The following is a 17172-nucleotide window of genomic DNA, read 5'->3' as shown; positions in this document are numbered from 1 at the left end:
CAACCTTCCAAGACAAATTTAACTTTATCTGTATCTCTGGATAAAACTAAGATAGATACTGTTCACAAATATTTACCTAAGTATACTGAGTCCTCAACAGATTACTATTCTTATAAATGCTTAACATCCTTGATTAATTAATCTCTAACATTCTTATGTTTATGCTCTGAGAATGTTTACACTCTGAGAATGATTCACTGTCCGGTGAAGTGGAGAAAAGAGGCAGATTAGAAGACAAAAGAATTGTGGACTCTTAAATGCAATTGTGCTACTTATGAGCAAAGTTACTGTAATCAAGTCTCAACTTTGTTGAACTTAAACTTTCTCACATATTAAATGCTTATCTTACCTACAGGCTATTACGAGGATCACAGGATACAACAAGGCATGTAAAAGGACCTTAAAAACTAGGTACGATATCAGGTATTATCATCAATACCAAAGAAAAAAAAGAAACTTTTAAAAAAGTGATATATAGACTGGTATAATTACCTTTAAACATTTCGTGTCCTTTGTGTGTGTGTGAAAAACTTAATATAAATTGTCAGGTTTACAGTATCTTTCAAAAGTTGCACCATATGTAATGAATGACTTATTTACTAAATACAAACAAAATCTAGGATCCTGTGCTGAGGGTTATGGAATATATACAAAGAAATAAAGCCTGGTTTCTTTGCTTGAAGGACAATCCTGACTGACGACTAGAAGAGGAACTTTGAGCTATAATGTGTGCAGGGTCCACAAATGTCAAAACTAAAATGAAGTGTCAAAATTTGAGGCTAACTAGTGAGCCACAATTTTTTTCAGGTGAGCTAAAAATTTTAATATTTTTTACCCACTCTTTTACTTAAATGTATTAAATAAGAAACTATACACATCTCTGCTGTAGAATTTAATATACATTGCTCCTATCTCACTCAGAGACTATAAACTCAAACTCTTCTGCTTACCTGGATAACCAAAGAAAACAGGACCAATATTCATTCTAGCATTTTTTAAAGAGAGATAACCAAGGGTCCCTTTAAGAGAGAGGGAAGGATGATATGAGCTTAGGAAACCTCTTTGCACCTAGGATTTTTATAACAGCTCAGTGAATCTCAAAGTTAGTTAAAATGAACATGAGTGGCAAGTTACCAGTCTAGGTCCACAGCCCTTTCTCAATACATTTCTTCTGGGGCACTTTCTGTGATGTCCGCCAACAGATTACTATTAAAATTAACACCACAATAGCCAAGTAATTTGATTTTTAAAAAACTAGAGGGATGATACTGCCTGGGTGCTTCCAACAGATATACACTTAACTGCCCATCAAAAGACCTACCTTTATGTTTAAAAATTGTATGTAACTGTATATGACGCTAAAACAATTGCTACACATTAAAAATATTTTATAACAAGTCCGTTGCAGGAAAATTTATACCAGGAGTCCTGGAAAATTAAGCTATTCTAAGAAGCATACCTAGTAGATCTTAACATCTTTGCATGGTAATTATTTATAAGCCAATTTGAAAGCTGTATGTAACCAGAAACTATGAAGAGTAGGGCTGCTGGTTTTTTCCAAGCAGCATTATTGATTGTTCCTTTATATTATATATAATATAAAGGATATGTATAATACATATCCTTTAAAATTCCTATCTTTATCTTCACCAATATACCAAGGCAAGCTGGACAAATTACATGGAGAATGTTTGTTTGCTATGGGAGATGTTGGAAGAATAATTACTTGCATTAAGACTTAACATATTAATATTACCCTGATTAATCAAAATAATTCCACTTAAAAATTATGCAAAGAAAGTGAATTAAACAAAGCACATTTTTTTGGAGACACTACAAATTATTGATAATGGCTCATTTCCTGTCACATTACTTTGCACCAAATAACCCATTTATCTGATATATGCAGGCACATAAATTATTGGGCAAACATACATTGTGATAGTTACTTTTAAAACTCCTTTTCTAATTTCAGTATTTTGAGAGAGATATAGTTATTCTTAATTCATAGTATTTCCTTTAGGCTATACCTGATTATTAGACAATAGCAAGCTGATAATGAAAAGTGACAGTATACACGGGAAGAGGAGATGCCGGAATTCATATCTTCTGTGACTAACATATGAACAAAATTGAGCAACACGATAACCACAGATATTAACCAGGGAACAATCAAAATGGCATCAACATTATTTCAAATGTTTGGCAAAACAAAGATATAAACTGAAACCAAAACTAAAACAAACGTTAACAAATATAAATTTAACCCACCAACAAGGGAAATAATGCTGAAAAACAAGGTATAAAAACGTTTCTAGAAAGTTGCTTTCTAAGACTCTCTGGTGTGGAAATTCAAAAATTTAGAAAAAATTTTAATTTGGTAATTAGAGAAATTAGATAAACATTAAACTTCAAACCTGTGTGAGAACAGAATATTATACACACAGAGGTCTTTAAGATGGTGATGCTCAATAAAAAGTATGCTTCAAATTAAGATTTTCTGTAGGTTTTACTGTATAAAGCCTCCAACACAGTGTAGACCTTCAAGTATTTTCAATCAGTGTTTGGCTGCAGGCAAATAATTCAAATGTCTACCAAGTGTCATTGTTTTCAGACAGTGTAGTCTTATTCCAAAGCAGGTTTCAAAAGTGGCCATTCCAGAAATAAAAAGGTGATGGGGAAATAAAAAATGTCACCTTATATAAAAATATTTTTACAAACATAAAATAAAGTAGTATAAACAGGGTGATCCACAAATGTACATCAAACCCCAAGCTCCTTCAGAACTTCAGGTTAAGTGTTCTCTATGCCATTCCAACTTGGGAAAAAGAGGTATTCACATCACTGGCAACTTTACCCCATGCTTTCTGTAAGTCTACAAAGCATGGAGTAGGCAGAGCCTGCCGAATTCTGCACAGTGCAGTGCCCCAGCATAACTCCATTGGTGATGCCACTTCCACCGCTGAAGAGCCTGCCACTGGGGGTGTAAAGGCAATGTGCAGTTTACCAGCTGCACTCTTTTGTACATATCGTTTTTTCATATTTTGACTTCACAACCTACAGTAAATGAGAAGAGCAAAACAGAAAATATAACATCACAGACTACTGTTTTTTTGTTTGTTTGTTTTGAAAGATTCAGCACACCCCTAGAGGCAGGCTCCTCAGGGGTGGGTGAGACATCTCCAGTGGAGTGCAAGTTGGGGCTTTGCTCTGTTTCAGAATTGGCAATCCATGCCTGCTCTGCACTTTGCAAATCTGTAGAAACAAAGACAAAGAGAGGACCATTAGCTGAATGTCATCAGAGATCTCTAGTATACCTATCAGGACACCTCAAGACAGAACAGGAATCCTATTCAAGATTGGCTCTATTTTTAACTCATTTGCAGGTCTTTTCAACTGCAAAAATATGAAAAAAAAATCGAGACCAAATTAATGCGGACCAGCTTCTTTCAAGTAAAAATGACTCAAGTGTATTCTTTCTTTGTTTTAATATTAGTATGGAAAGGACAGTCTTCGCCTTTCCTACTTCTTCTTGGTTAGAAGAATCAAGGAATAAAAGCTGCTTGCTCTTTTGCCGTTAGACAAGATGACATGAAGTCTATGACAGTTTCTAACTAACTGGGTTGTAGGGAACTTGCACTTACAGGTACACCTCTTCCACCAGGGGCTTGCCTTCCAAAATCTGCAAAGGCTGGAGTAAAGTCTGGTCCTCGAGGTAAAATCCGAGGATCCAGAGTTCGCATTGGCAATTTGGGTTGGTTGATCTGCACAAAGAAACAAAGGAAAGCTTAACACAAGTTCCAGAGCATTCAGTGCCACGAAGATAAAAACTTAGACTGAAAAGTTATGTCAGCTGAAAAGACAAGCACTGGCTTTTTGAGCCAGTGGGAGTCTGATCTGAATCCTGATAGATTCTCCTGGGCTAGCCACAGAGCCCTTAGTCAACGATGGTTTTTTGGTTCCCTGGGAATGATTAGGCCTACAATTCCCAAGGGGAGGCTAGACAATCAGTGGATTGGTTCACTAGACACTTAGGACCAGTAGAATGGCACAAGACAAGCTATTCTGAGAACTTATGAACTAGGGCCAAATTTTGGAATCTTTTTCCAGGATCATCAAAGCACTTGCCTCTAAGAAACCTGATATTGCTCCTTTTGGTTTTGATGCTGTTGACTTACGGTTAGTAAAGGATGTCTTCTGAGTGGACAACAAATCTCAAAGGGAGATAAGTTTCACGTATGATGACTCATTTAATTTTCTTTCTTTTTGGTTGCACCGTGCCCCTTGCGGGATCTTAGTTCCCTGACCAGGGATTGAACCTGGGCCCTGGCAGTGAAAGTGCCGAGTCCTAACCACTGGACTGCCAGGGAATTCCCTATGATGACTCAGTTAAAATCTCACTTTGTCTGCCATGTTAATTGGAGATATCTGGCTTTGTATAGGCGTATAATGTGACTATAGACTCAGCGAAGCTAAGTAGCTCAGTGAGAAATCAACTCATGATTGGCCAAAGTCAGAAACAGATAAAGCAGGAAGACAGGAAGGAATATCTTCTAAGATGATAATCTAATTCAGTGGGTATAACAAAACTTGCCCTCTGAGGTACTGAAGTAGTTTCACATTAGTACCACCAATCATTCAACTGTCCTCATGTTAGTACCTAACAGAGAGGACTCGGCAAGAGAAATATAAAGATCTGTTGCTATAACAGAATAAAATAATATAAATAAGGTCTGGAAAGGGAGCTGCTGGAAATCCCAATAAGAACTGGATCTCATTCTGTAACAAAGTTACCGTCTACACTTTAATTAGGGATTAACAGTTCCTCTACAAAATGAGAGCTTAGTCACCAGAACTGGTTCATCATTGATTTACATGAAATTATTTGGGCTGATATACACCTGACTTTACATCTTTTAATTTAATAAACAGATGAAATAAACACTGACTGGACTAGTTTTCTGTATGCACCATTAAGAACAGATGTAAAGAGAAAGGGTGCCTATTTATTTGCACAGGTTAAAGACTAATCCTCCTATTAAGTATCTCTTGGGGAAATTTTGAGTTATACACTACTTGAATTATGTTAACTGCCACTTAAGGTTGATCTGCCAAATACTTTCCTAGGTTTCTGACCTAACCTCAATACCATTCTAATTCCCTATAGAGGTTTTAGAACAGTGGGGAAAGACAGGTATATGAGCCCAACAGACACAGTTTCTACCACATGCCTAGGAGACAGCCAGAACAAGCTGACAATAAAGTTTAAAACTTTACCCCGCAAATCTGAGCCAAGCCCCACAATTACTGTAATCTATAATAAACCCAAACCCAACAATGCTTAATTAAACATTTAATTCAAATGCCATTTGCTCTAACAATTCCTGAGAATTGCTCACACTTCACATATTTGCACTGATAGTTAAAAACAGTTCCCACCAGAAAGACACAGCTTTCCCTGAGTGCTCAGCTTACCTTGTCAAGAACCACATCACTGATGGGAGGCAGGCCCTCTGGTTTCTGAATACATGCTGGCATGAACTGGAAATCCAGCAAAAACTCCCTGTCATACTGCTTCTTGCCTTCAGTATCAGCAGGCTTCCAGGATTCTAAAAAGAGGAACGCAGGCAGACAACTGTCTATAAGGTTATTATATGTATATCCAGTTAGAGTATAAGCTGACTGCAATATTTTACTTTATCTCATCAGATACAAACAAAGCCACCAAGGAAACACTGAGCTTCAGTCAGAAAATGTCATATAAAGATTTAAACTGTTATTTGTTCTTTTATCCCCTTCTGGATACCTTTGAATAGTAAAGTAATCTGAAGTAAGGTGCTATAGGAACCATTTCATTTATACATTAAGCAGCCTTTGGTCAGGGACATGTAATAATCCTCATTAAATAAACTACCAAGCCTTTTTGTTAAATACAATTTTTAAAGGTTATACTCCATTTGCAGTTATTACAAAATATTGGCTCTATTCCTCATGTTGTACAATACATCCTGTAGCCTATCTTACACCCAGTAGTTTGTACATAATAATACTCTTGGTTTCCTGAAAAAGAAGGATACTTTGTATGTTCACTTGGAAATGTTACTTCGGAGGGAAAAAAGAAAAAGGTAAAAGGATGTAAAGCAAATAATTTATTAAAGATTCTGAAAAGCCTAAGCAGTCTATAGATTATCTTCCCTGATCACTAAACATATTCTTAGCTAATATTTTTAATATGAATTTTTTTTTTTTTTTTTTTTTTTTGCGGTACGCGGGCCTCTCACTGTTGTGGCCTCTCCCGTTGTGGAGCACAGGCTCCGGACACGCAGGCTCAGTGGCCATGGCTCACGGGCCCAGCCGCTCTGCGGCATGTGGGATCTTCGTGGGATCTTCCCGGACCGGGGCACGTACCCGTGTCCCCTGCATCGGCAGGCGGACTCTCAACCACTGCGCCCCCAGGGAAGCCCTTTAATATGAATTTTAAATTAGTTCTTTGCCACAGCACTTACTTTGCTACTATTACTATTGTTTCAGCTATCATTACTCACAATCCTACTATCATTATATAAAGTTGGAGAATTTCTTGAAATTTTTATTGGATAATAAAAGCAAGTCACAGTTTTTTCTTTTAATTAACAAAACACTCATCAAAATCAGGCCCCAGATCACTTCATGACAGGACACTGGATCCTTCTTTATATTAGTGGTTCCTAATATACAGGTCATAGACTCACTGATGGTCTGTGAGAATTTTACAGATATTTTATTACCATATTATATTTATTAAAATATATACAGTTTATTAGGATCTAAATTTTAAATTGCCCTTTTCCTCAATTACTGCTAGTATATATTACTGGGGCAAAGGACAGTTAGTTGATCAATATAGTTAGCGTCTATAGTTGTGCACTTTTTCCTTGCCAAACTAAAGGATAAAAAGATAATTTATACAGTCCTAAAAATGACAATAGTCCTTCAATCCCTGAACAAGGATTGGTGGTAGCCCAAGTGCTTGGCAGTATAAGCCTGGATCTTTAGAAGAAGTGTCAGTATATTGAGTTTTAAATGTCAGTATATTGAGCTTTACAACTTTACCCCTCAAATCTGAGCCAAACCCTACAATTACTGTAATCTATAATAAACCCCAAACCCAACGATGCTTAATTAAACATTTAATTCAAATGCCATTTGCTCTAACAATTTCTAAGAATTGCTTAGAAATTTAAACAAAATTTACAATAGCTTAACCATACAATTTCATAAAGCCCATTAGGAGCACAGTTCACTGGTAGTGTTTTCACTAAATTTAAGTGATCAGTATATTAAGGTGGGATCGATCGATCAATGGCTTTCAAACATTTTTGACTACAACTCACAGTAAGAAATATAGTGATTTCACGACTCTGAGCAAACACACACGTAGATAAATGAAATGAAAAGCTTAAAAAAACAATACTTCCCTTAGTGCATGTAATGCACTGACAATTTTTATTCTCTTCTCCTTTTTAAAAAATGTTGGTTATAACTCACTAAATTAATTTCACAACCTATTAAATGGGTTAAAACCAGAAGTTTGAAAAGCACTGGTCGAGACTATTTCTGAGGCCTGATATTTTACATTCAAACACTACCTCATGCAGACATCACTTCAGATTTGGCAGACTAAGAAAAACTTTTCACCTAACCCCAATTTTCTACCTTTCCCCACATGTCCACACCAAATATCCATAAATCTCAAAGTCAACCATGGTTTATATAGTATTAGGACGGAGGTTTAGTGCCATTTGACGGTGTCTAAAGGTGAAAGATCCTCTAAGGTTTATCACATATTTCATAGGGCACTTCCCATACCACAGGTGCTTAATAACTTAGTCATACTGCTTCCAACTGCCTACTGGACTTCAGCTCTACAGAGTGAGTTCCATCAACAAACTAAGTTCAAGGTTTGTGAAATGACAAGTACACTATCTCAAGGAACACGGCCATCATATCTGAAATATCTTTCAACTAAAATGAAAAAATTAAATTTCTCTGGTCGAATTCTACAAATCTAGCACTGATTTCCTTTGCCAGCTGCTCCTCCAATGCCAGTGAAAGCAGAATACCAGCATCAGATATCACTTCCGCCAACATAGGACTCTCTGGATTTGCTAGCTACTAATGCCCGCCTGCTGACCTATTCTGTAAATATTATATTGTGATGAGCCTCTTCCTTCCATCCAATATTTCTTCATAAGGAGGCAACATTTCTCTAAGTTGCAGTAGAGTGAAGGAGAGAAGGAAAGACATACACAGGAAGACAGGGATAAACTTACCTGATTTAAATGGGAATGTGACCCCTTCACCAGAACTATCAGTGAAGCCTGAATTAGCATCTATTCCTTCACCCTCAGAAACACTCTCAGCACCATTACGTACAGGCTCAGCTTCTTCACCATTTTCTTCCACAGTTTTCACATTTTTTAGGTCAGAGGGGTCTCTTTCAGGATGAAACCCTTGGCTCATTTTATCCTGTTCAGATTCAAGTACTTTGTCACCTGAAAGCTCCTCTTCTGCTTTAGGCTAAAGCATAAGTGAACACAGAGGTTATATTCTTTTCACTGTGTGTAAATACACAGGAAGACCCACATTTATCCCCTCAAAAAGCATAGGAAAACATGTCACTCAAGATAAGGATGTCTGTGTTCAGCATATGGTACTAAAATGGTAAGTTTATTTAAAACACTTTTCTCATTTCAGGTCCTGGGATAAAGCAGACAATTCAAATGGCTACTGAAATGCTTTAACATGACTAATGAAATCTAAATATACCGAAGGTTAAAAAGGAAAGAACTGTTAATCCTTGGAACTTGATGGACATGAACGAGTTCTAGTCAGAATCTATATCAAGCACTATTACCCTTGCCACTAAAGCTCAGCAAATATAAAAAGAAACACACTAGAGGGTATTTTTTGTGCTGTCCTCTGGCCGTGAAATACAGTTCAATGAATAAAGTATGTTTAAGTCCCACAAAGCTGACCATCGCTCACATTTAACAAGGAGGACACTTGTTAGTTAAAATCTATTTTGTTTATTGGTTCTTAGAATTCTCTGAGATTGTGACCTTGTTCAAATTATACATAGAAAAATGCTTGGAATATATTCCCCCAGGGAGAAATCTGGGTTCCAGTGCATCCTATTTTTAAAAGGCAAAATAGAATTAAAGTTATTCACCAGATTATTTTTGACCATCTCAGTTTCAGATCCAAAAAAAAAGTAATTCTTAAGGGCTATATCAGCCCTCAAAACTCCCTGAGGCAAAGGTCTCAATGAACTTTAAGTCTTTCTTTTTCAAAGGGAAGCACTCTGAAAACAATCCTTTGGAAGAAGCTCTCAGAGGAAACAGCAATTTACCACAAATTCCAGTGGATAAATTCACACTAGGAGAGCCAAATTAGAGGCTCTATTGAATTGGCTGAACAGAGGATGGTATAAAAGGATGTCATATACACCAGGAAGTAGTCACCCCAACTGATTTATGAAAAAAAATTTTTTTAATTAAAGAGTTACAAACCCTACTTAGTTATTAAGTATTATAACAGATATGATACTAATAAATTTTCTTCTACTAAAATCAGATCATGGGGAAAAGATGCTAAATTTTAAAATGTTATCAATAGAAACAGATGGTTTTCAGGCCTTGTTTCTAAAATGGAAATAAAAAGTTCATGCAAATACTCTCCCTTCTCTCTCTCTCTCTCTCCCTTGTTCTTCCAACAGGAAGAGCACAGAAACCATCAAAAGAAAGACAGACATAAAAATTCCAAGAAAATAAAAGACAAAAATGATTTATTTTTATAAAACATGGCAGAAAGTGAGGCTTTTTTTTTTTTTTTTTGCGGTACACGGGCCTCTCACTGCTGTGGCCTCTCCCGTTGTAGAGCACAGGCTCGGGACGTGCAGGCTCAGCGGCCATGGCTCACGGGCCCAGCTGCTCCGCGGCATGTGGGATCCTCCCGGACCGGGGCACGAACCCACGTCCCCTGCATCGGCAGGCGGACGGACTCCCAACCACCGCACCACCCAGGAAGCCCAGTGAGGCATCAAACTGATCTACCAAGTTTGAATCATGAATTAGCAGCCTCACTTTTTCTTATTCTATACTCTACTATAGTCTAAATTCAAAACAACCTTGTCATACCACCTCATAATTAAGTATAGGCCATCAAGAAGATCTTTAATAATCTGGCATGTGAGTCTGTAAATGGTACTTAAACTTATTACAGAGCAGTATAACTACATTATACAATCATATAGAACTCATATAGTTCCTGTAAAGTGTGAAAAAATGCTGCTTTAGAGAAAAAAATTTATTGAGTCATCTTCTCTGTACCTAAAACCAACAACAACAGACAATCTATTGGATATAAACAGAGGATGCATTATTTAGAAAGTCAATTTCTAACTGGAAAAAAAAGTATAAAGAAACTTGGTCCATGAATGACAAACCGTAATTCAGAGCACAAAGAATCAATGAGGTGTCTGAGGCACATTATTAGAAGGGATATTTTTCAAGGGAATCCACAAAAAAACTGCTGCATTAAATATTTATGATGACTATTTTTCCTTCAGCAGGACGGAGCTCTGCTCAATTAGTTTGTAAATGTCTAACAGTTCTTCAGTTGTTTACCCAGAAAACCAGATTGAAAAAAGAAAACACTTTATTGGCCAGACTGTCAAAGCAGAAACTTTTATAGGAACTTTTACTAAAACAAGAATTTAGTTGACAAAACTGCCTGCTTAATGCACGAGTTTTTAAAGTGCTAGAAAATCAGATTGACAACTACATATGTAACAATCAATGATATATCCTAAAAATTTTAAGTAAATTTTAGGATGCCCTGACTAACAATTTTGAGATGAATCATCCTTCAAGCTACCTTTCTAGGCTATATATATATATATATTTTTTTTTTTTTTTTTTTTTTTTTTTGCGGTACACGGGCCTCTCACTGCCATGGCCTCTCCCGTAGCGGAGCACAGGCTCCGGACGCGCAGGCCCAGCGGCCATGGCTCATGGGCCCAACCGCTCCGCGGCATGTGGGATCCCCCCCCCCCCCCCCCGACCGGGGCACGAGCCCGCGTCCCCTGCACCGGCAGGCGGACTCTCAACCACTGCGCCCCCAGGGAAGCCCTCTAGGGTATAATTTAAAGAATTTGGTTAAGTACTTGCAATGATGTAACAACTCAATATATAACCTAAAATATGCTGATATCTAAAACACATTCTTTTAGAGGCTGAGAAAAATCTAAGAGAAGAAGACCTTGATGATCAGTGAAAAATGAAGACAGTGACAACCAATAGTTACTAAACTACTCCAGTAAATGCTCAATTTTAGGAAAGACAAGGGAATAGGATTTCTGGACAAAGTCTGTGTGCAACTGACCAAATATCTTTTTACTATACTTTTAAACTATAAGGTTAAGAAAAAAGGGATTGGTTCAAAATGAGTCCGAACAGTTCTTCTGTATGAAGAATAACAATGTAAAGCAGGTTTTAGCAAACTATGGCCCGTGGGCCAAATCTGGCTCCTCACCTGTTTTTGTATAGTGTGCAAGGTAAGGATGGTTTTTACACTTGTAACGGTGGAAAAACATTTCAAAGAAGACTATTTTATGATACGTGAATATTATATGAAATTCAAATTTCAATAAGCTTTTACTGAAATACAGCCACTCATTAATTTGCACATTGTCTACGGTTGCTTTTGGGCTATAGCAGCAGAGTTGAGAAACTGTGACAGGGATCATATAATCCACAAAGCCTGATAGTTACTTTACCATCTGGACCATTATAGGAAAAGTTTGTCAACCCCGACCTGAAGATGAGGATGAATACTTGGAGGCACAGGAATAGTGACCTACCCATTTAATATTCAATAATGCTTTGGAAAATAGCCACAGGGAAAAGAAACACAAAGTATAATAGAACAAAGTGAATAAATAACAGCTGAATCTAAAGAGAAACCCGTCTGTGAAGCTCTTACAGCCATACCAGGAATGTATGCTATTCTCCTGCCTCTGGAAGGTATTTTATTCTTTGTAGGAGCAACATTTTCTTGTTCAGTTGCAAAAGGAGTGTAGCAACTATTTGCACCTCTGTAACTTATTGCCAGTTCTTACGCCATGATAACCATAATGAAATCACTCCCATGAAACATTTTAGTGGTTGCTATGGGACTAACTGTGACATCAACCGAGCATCATGTACGAGCAATGACAGGACAGGGAGAAGTAACAAAGGGGTACTGTGAGCTGCCTGAAGGGGGTAAGAATTATAACTAGCTAGAAAAGTTTTATGAAATAAATGCATTTAAAGTTATTTTAAAGTAATTTCTACATTTTAATGTTATCTTAAACATTCAATGAAAATTATTTTCATAAAGTAGATACAAGAAGAGCTCAAGAAGAAAAAAGCAACATAGAGATTGTTTATATTACTCTTCATTAAAAGCTTCAGTACATAAGACTAAGGATACTGAGATTAGAGACTACGAAATTGGTAGAGCACTCCTTAGGACTGAATCTGCTCTTGATTCTTCCTCACATCACGTCCTGGACCTGGTGTGTTGTACCCTACAGCAAAATCTGGCATGGCTTAGTTCAAATAGACAAACCACATGTGAAAAGTTATATTCCTGGGATGCAGGTAAAAGACAACAGATTGAAAATCAATTTCCTTAAAATATATCTGATGATTTCCACCAGCACTGCTAACAGGTATTTGAAAATAACCCTGTTTTTAAAAAACCAGATTAGTCTTCCCATCTGCTTAATATAAGGAAAAAAAAATAAACAATACTTATTTTTGCCACTTGAGAAGAGGTATTTTGAAACAGAGACAAGAATTCAATGAAACTGAACACGCTATTAACAATCTTTAAAAAATTCTGTAAATGGATTAAAAAAAAAAATCAGACCCTGAGCTTGATATATTTGCTTGGAAAACAGTATCTCAAGAAAAAGTTACAAACCCACACTTGTTTTAGGAAATGGCACCACTGTTCTGAAGATGAGCTGAAGAGATTTACTGCTGCCCCTTACCTCCGATTCTGCCTCTAACACCTCTTCACTGGTTCGGGTCCGATCTTTTGGTTTCTTCCACGTCTTTGGTGCAGTTATAACTGTCTGAGCTGAAACAGAAAAGCAGACTGCCATTACTTCCCACTGCAAAGTTTGGAAATATTAGGTCTAAATGATACCCGTGTTCAAATTTAGCAGACAAAAAGAGGGCTTCCTCCACACTGAGGAGATAGATGGATGATAAAGTGAAGAACTGAGTAGCTGTGTGTGGCCCAAAGATTGCAATGGCAAATGTCTTAGGCACAAATTGGTCACATCAGTTCATATGGCCTTCAACCAGTGGCCTAAGTTCCTCCTATTTCAAGGTTAGGACATACTGCGGTACATAATTCAGTATGGGGTGAGTATGTATATAAGAAACTGCCCTACCAGCCAATTCTAGACTTGGGCCTGGTTCTACTGTTAATCAACTATGTGATCATAAGCAAGTCACACTTCTCAGGCACCAGCATATTCAACTATAAAGTATAAGAGTAAGATCAGAAGATATCTAAGGTTCCTTTAAGCCACAAAAAATATTAAATTCCAGATTCTGTTTTTTTCTTAATGATTTTTTAAAAAATTTTATTTATTTTTGGCCATATTTTGGGTCTTCGTTGCTGCGCACGGGCTTTCTCTAGTCGCGGCGAGTGGGGGCTACTCTTCGTTGTGGTGTGTGGGCTTCTCATTGCAGGGGCTTCTCTTGTTGCGGAGCACAGGTTCTAGGTGCACCGGCTTCATTAGTTGCGGCACGTGGGCTCAGCAGTTGTGGCTCATGGGCTCTAGAGCGCAGGCTCAGTAGTTATGGCGCATGGGCTTAGTTGCTGTGTGGCATGTGGGAACTTCCTGGACTAGGGATGGAACCCATGTCCCCTGTATTGGCAGGCGGATTCTTAACCACTGTGCAACCAGGGAAGTCCCCAGATTCTGTTTTAAAAAGCTTTCTAGGGACTTCCCTGGTGGTCCAGTGGGTAAGACTCGCATTCCCAATGCAGGGGGCCCAGTTTTGATCCCTGGTCGGGGAACTAGATCCCACACGCATGCCTCAACTAAGAGTCCACATGCCGCAGCAAAGATCCTGTGTGCCGCAACCGGAGCAGCCAAAAGAATTAAATAAATAAACAAACAAACAAATAAATAGATAAAAAAGCTTTCTAGACAACAAAAGGATACTTTGGTTAAGATTTCGTTAGATAGGCAGCACTCCTACAACGTTCAGCTCTCACCTCACATCAGCACTGTTGGCCTAACCCTTTCACACTGCTGGGGTGAAAATTAAGGAAGAAACAGATAATTTTGTTTTTTCTTTTTGGCCATGCCACACAGCTTGCCGGATCTTAGTTCCCAGACCAGGGATCGAACCTGGGGCCCCAGCAGTGAGAGCACCTAGTCCCAACCACTGGACTGCCAGGGAATTCGCAGAAACGTAATTTTTATTGAATTATTCTATTGTACCAGAAGTTTTAGGTGGAAAGTTAAGCTTACAAAGGATTTTTAAAATTTTATTTGGCTTACAAATTCCACAAAATCATTCAACACTTGGATGTACAATTTAATGATAATTTAAACATCACAGAACAAATAGAATATATTAAAAGGATCCCACAAAAGGAATAAACACAAAGCTGAAGGGAACCATCTAATCTGATTCCTTATAGAAATAAAAGATCTCATTGAGACTAAACCAACTAATCTCTCTGGGGCAGGTTCAAATCTTTTTTGGAAGAACAGTAGAATATAAACACTCACACTGGTCTGGGGAACATGGAAAAGGAGACATTTAACCATCTTCTCAAAATCACTGCACCATCATAAAAATACGTTGTAAATCTCCTTTGTTACACACACCTCAAACCAATTTGTCTTTAGCCTTCCCTTCACAGACCATAAGGAACAATAAAGCATTATTAGACCAACTGTTATTCTTCCTTTGTGGCCTGCCAAGGTAAATCGTTTTCTCGAAGTATGGAACTCCGATTATGGTAACTATGGGTGGGTTTAAATTCGCTGTTGCCTCACAGTCTTATGATGAATATGTATATTCATGTATTCATGTATGTGGTATGTGGTGGTCTCTTTTCAATTTTTATGAATCTTCTGATTTTATATAACCAGTCCATTTTATATGCATCTCTCTGAAATACTTCTGATTAATTCTGCATCCACAGAAGAATCCTTTTTAAGAGTTATAGAGAGTTTGAGGAAACTGTACATTTAAATTAACATTTTGTTTCATATATGCATGAATTCAGCTCTAATTTCCATTCATGGAAAAGGGGAAGACTACTTTCTGGAGGATTTGTTAAGACGAAACACAAACTCAGGAGTAGTTTCCTCTTAACAAAAAAACCAAAGATATAGACAAACTTTTCCTTCAAAACTGTATCAAATGTACCCAACCCCAAAACATTAAACAAAACATTTCTTCCATGGGTAACATAACACATATAACATGCTTTTTAAAAATTAGCTACCTACACAGCAAGAACTGTTACTTTGTTCAAGTGGTTAAAGTTTTGATTTAAAGCAATAATTCACAAAAAGAGCTGAGAGAAAGCACACACCTCTTTAGGAGATACTCAGTCCTTTAAAAAACTGGACACAGATACACACCTAGTGTCTAGTGAGATTGTGATACACAAACCCTCTCCTACCATTACTGATGGAGAGGTGCAGTAACCTTTGGTGTGTTAGAGTAGGGAGAAGAAGAGGTAGGCGGGAGGAAGCAAGGGAGGGAGAGACACAGAGACAGAAACACCAACTGCCAGATTTAAAGGACAATTAATACCAAGTTAGCTAGAAGAAGGGAAGTAAATTTAACATACTGTCTCAGATTTGTTCTTTCCTTTCTGGTCCATTCCCAATGCCTATACCTTAATTAGGCCCTTACTACTGCACTGAGTTAACAAGAGACAGTCTCAACTCACTGCCTCCATTTTCTTATTTTAACATATCATGTGCAATACTGCCTGAATTATGGTCTCTCTAAAGAATTGATTTGATTGGTTATTCTTCTGCTTAAAATATTCCTTAAGGCGTCATCCATAGTGCCAAGCAAAGTTCCTTACACAGGATAGGCATTCAAATTTGTTGACTGAACAAATGACAGCAGCTCTCTGTTAAAAGAGGTACTACCAACATTCCCAAGACAAAGACAAATTCTTTCCCCCTTGTCTTGCATTAAGCACCACAGGAAAAGTGACAATCTCTGGATGAGATTCATAATTACCTGAATTTAGAGATGCCTAAAGGAGCCTCCCCAACTCTCCATAAGAATTCAACTCTTAGAGGCACACTGAATTTCTACTACTTTAAAATACAGAATAAGTAAATTCCAACAGTAGAGCAATGCTATGATTTCAAGATTTTTGCAAATTTTTACATTATTGGCAGGAAAATGTTTTCCCTCAGAGCTCTTTTTATGAAATGACTAATATATAAATTCTGAAAAAAATCTGAAAAAAAAAATATATATAAATTCTGAAAAAAAAAAATTCTGAAAAAAAATTCTGAAAAATTCTGAAAAAAATTCTGAAAAAAGTTTAATCAATCACTGGGTTTTAATAAACAAACGGGATCAGGAAACTTGCACAGAGCTCTTAGATAGCTTCATCCACCAGAGGGCAGACAGCAGAAGCAAGAAAAACTACAATCCTGCAGCCTGTGGAACAAACACCATATTCACAGAAAGACAGACAAGATGAAAAGGCAGAGGGCTATATACCAGATGAAGGAACAAGATAAAACCCCAGAAAAACAACTAAATGAAGTGGAGATAGGCAACCTTCCAGAAAAAGAATTCAGAATAATGATAGTGAAGATGATCCAGGACCTCGGAAAAAGAATGGAGGCAAAGATTGAGAAGATGCAAGAAATGTTTAACAAAGACCTAGAAGAATTAAAGAAAAAACATCTAGAAGAATTAAAGAACAAACAAACAGAGATGAACAATACAATAACTGAAATGAAAACTACACTAGAAGGAATCAATAGCAGAATAACTGAGGCAGAAGAACGGATAAGTGACCTGGAAGACAGAATGGTGGAATTCACTGCCATGGAACAGAATAAAG

General features: G+C 37.3%; 1 protein-coding gene across 7 annotated transcripts in view; it reads right to left on the bottom strand.

The window, feature by feature from the left end:
* The window catches only part of EIF4G3 (eukaryotic translation initiation factor 4 gamma 3), a 367450-nt gene that overhangs the window by 79175 nt on the left and 271103 nt on the right, over positions 1–17172 (bottom strand). For 6 of the 7 annotated variants that reach the window (XM_029228369.1, XM_029228362.1, XM_029228365.1 and 3 more), the window contains 5 exons: positions 13082–13170; positions 8313–8559; positions 5476–5609; positions 3645–3764; positions 3145–3255 (listed from right to left, as the gene is read on the bottom strand). In XM_029228369.1, coding sequence (XP_029084202.1) covers positions 3145–3255; positions 3645–3764; positions 5476–5609; positions 8313–8559; positions 13082–13170 — 701 coding nt within the window. The remainder of the gene's footprint in view (positions 1–3144; positions 3256–3644; positions 3765–5475; positions 5610–8312; positions 8560–13081; positions 13171–17172) is intronic. The other variant, XM_029228364.1, reaches the window with a different exon arrangement.

The sequence above is a fragment of the Monodon monoceros genome, unplaced genomic scaffold, assembly GCF_005190385.1.
Source record: "Monodon monoceros isolate NGI ecotype Baffin Bay Population unplaced genomic scaffold, NGI_Narwhal_1 Super_Scaffold_18, whole genome shotgun sequence".
Lineage (NCBI taxonomy): Eukaryota > Metazoa > Chordata > Mammalia > Artiodactyla > Monodontidae > Monodon > Monodon monoceros.
The sequence above is the reverse complement of the archived record's forward strand: the minus strand, read 5'-3'. Positions and strand labels throughout refer to the sequence as shown.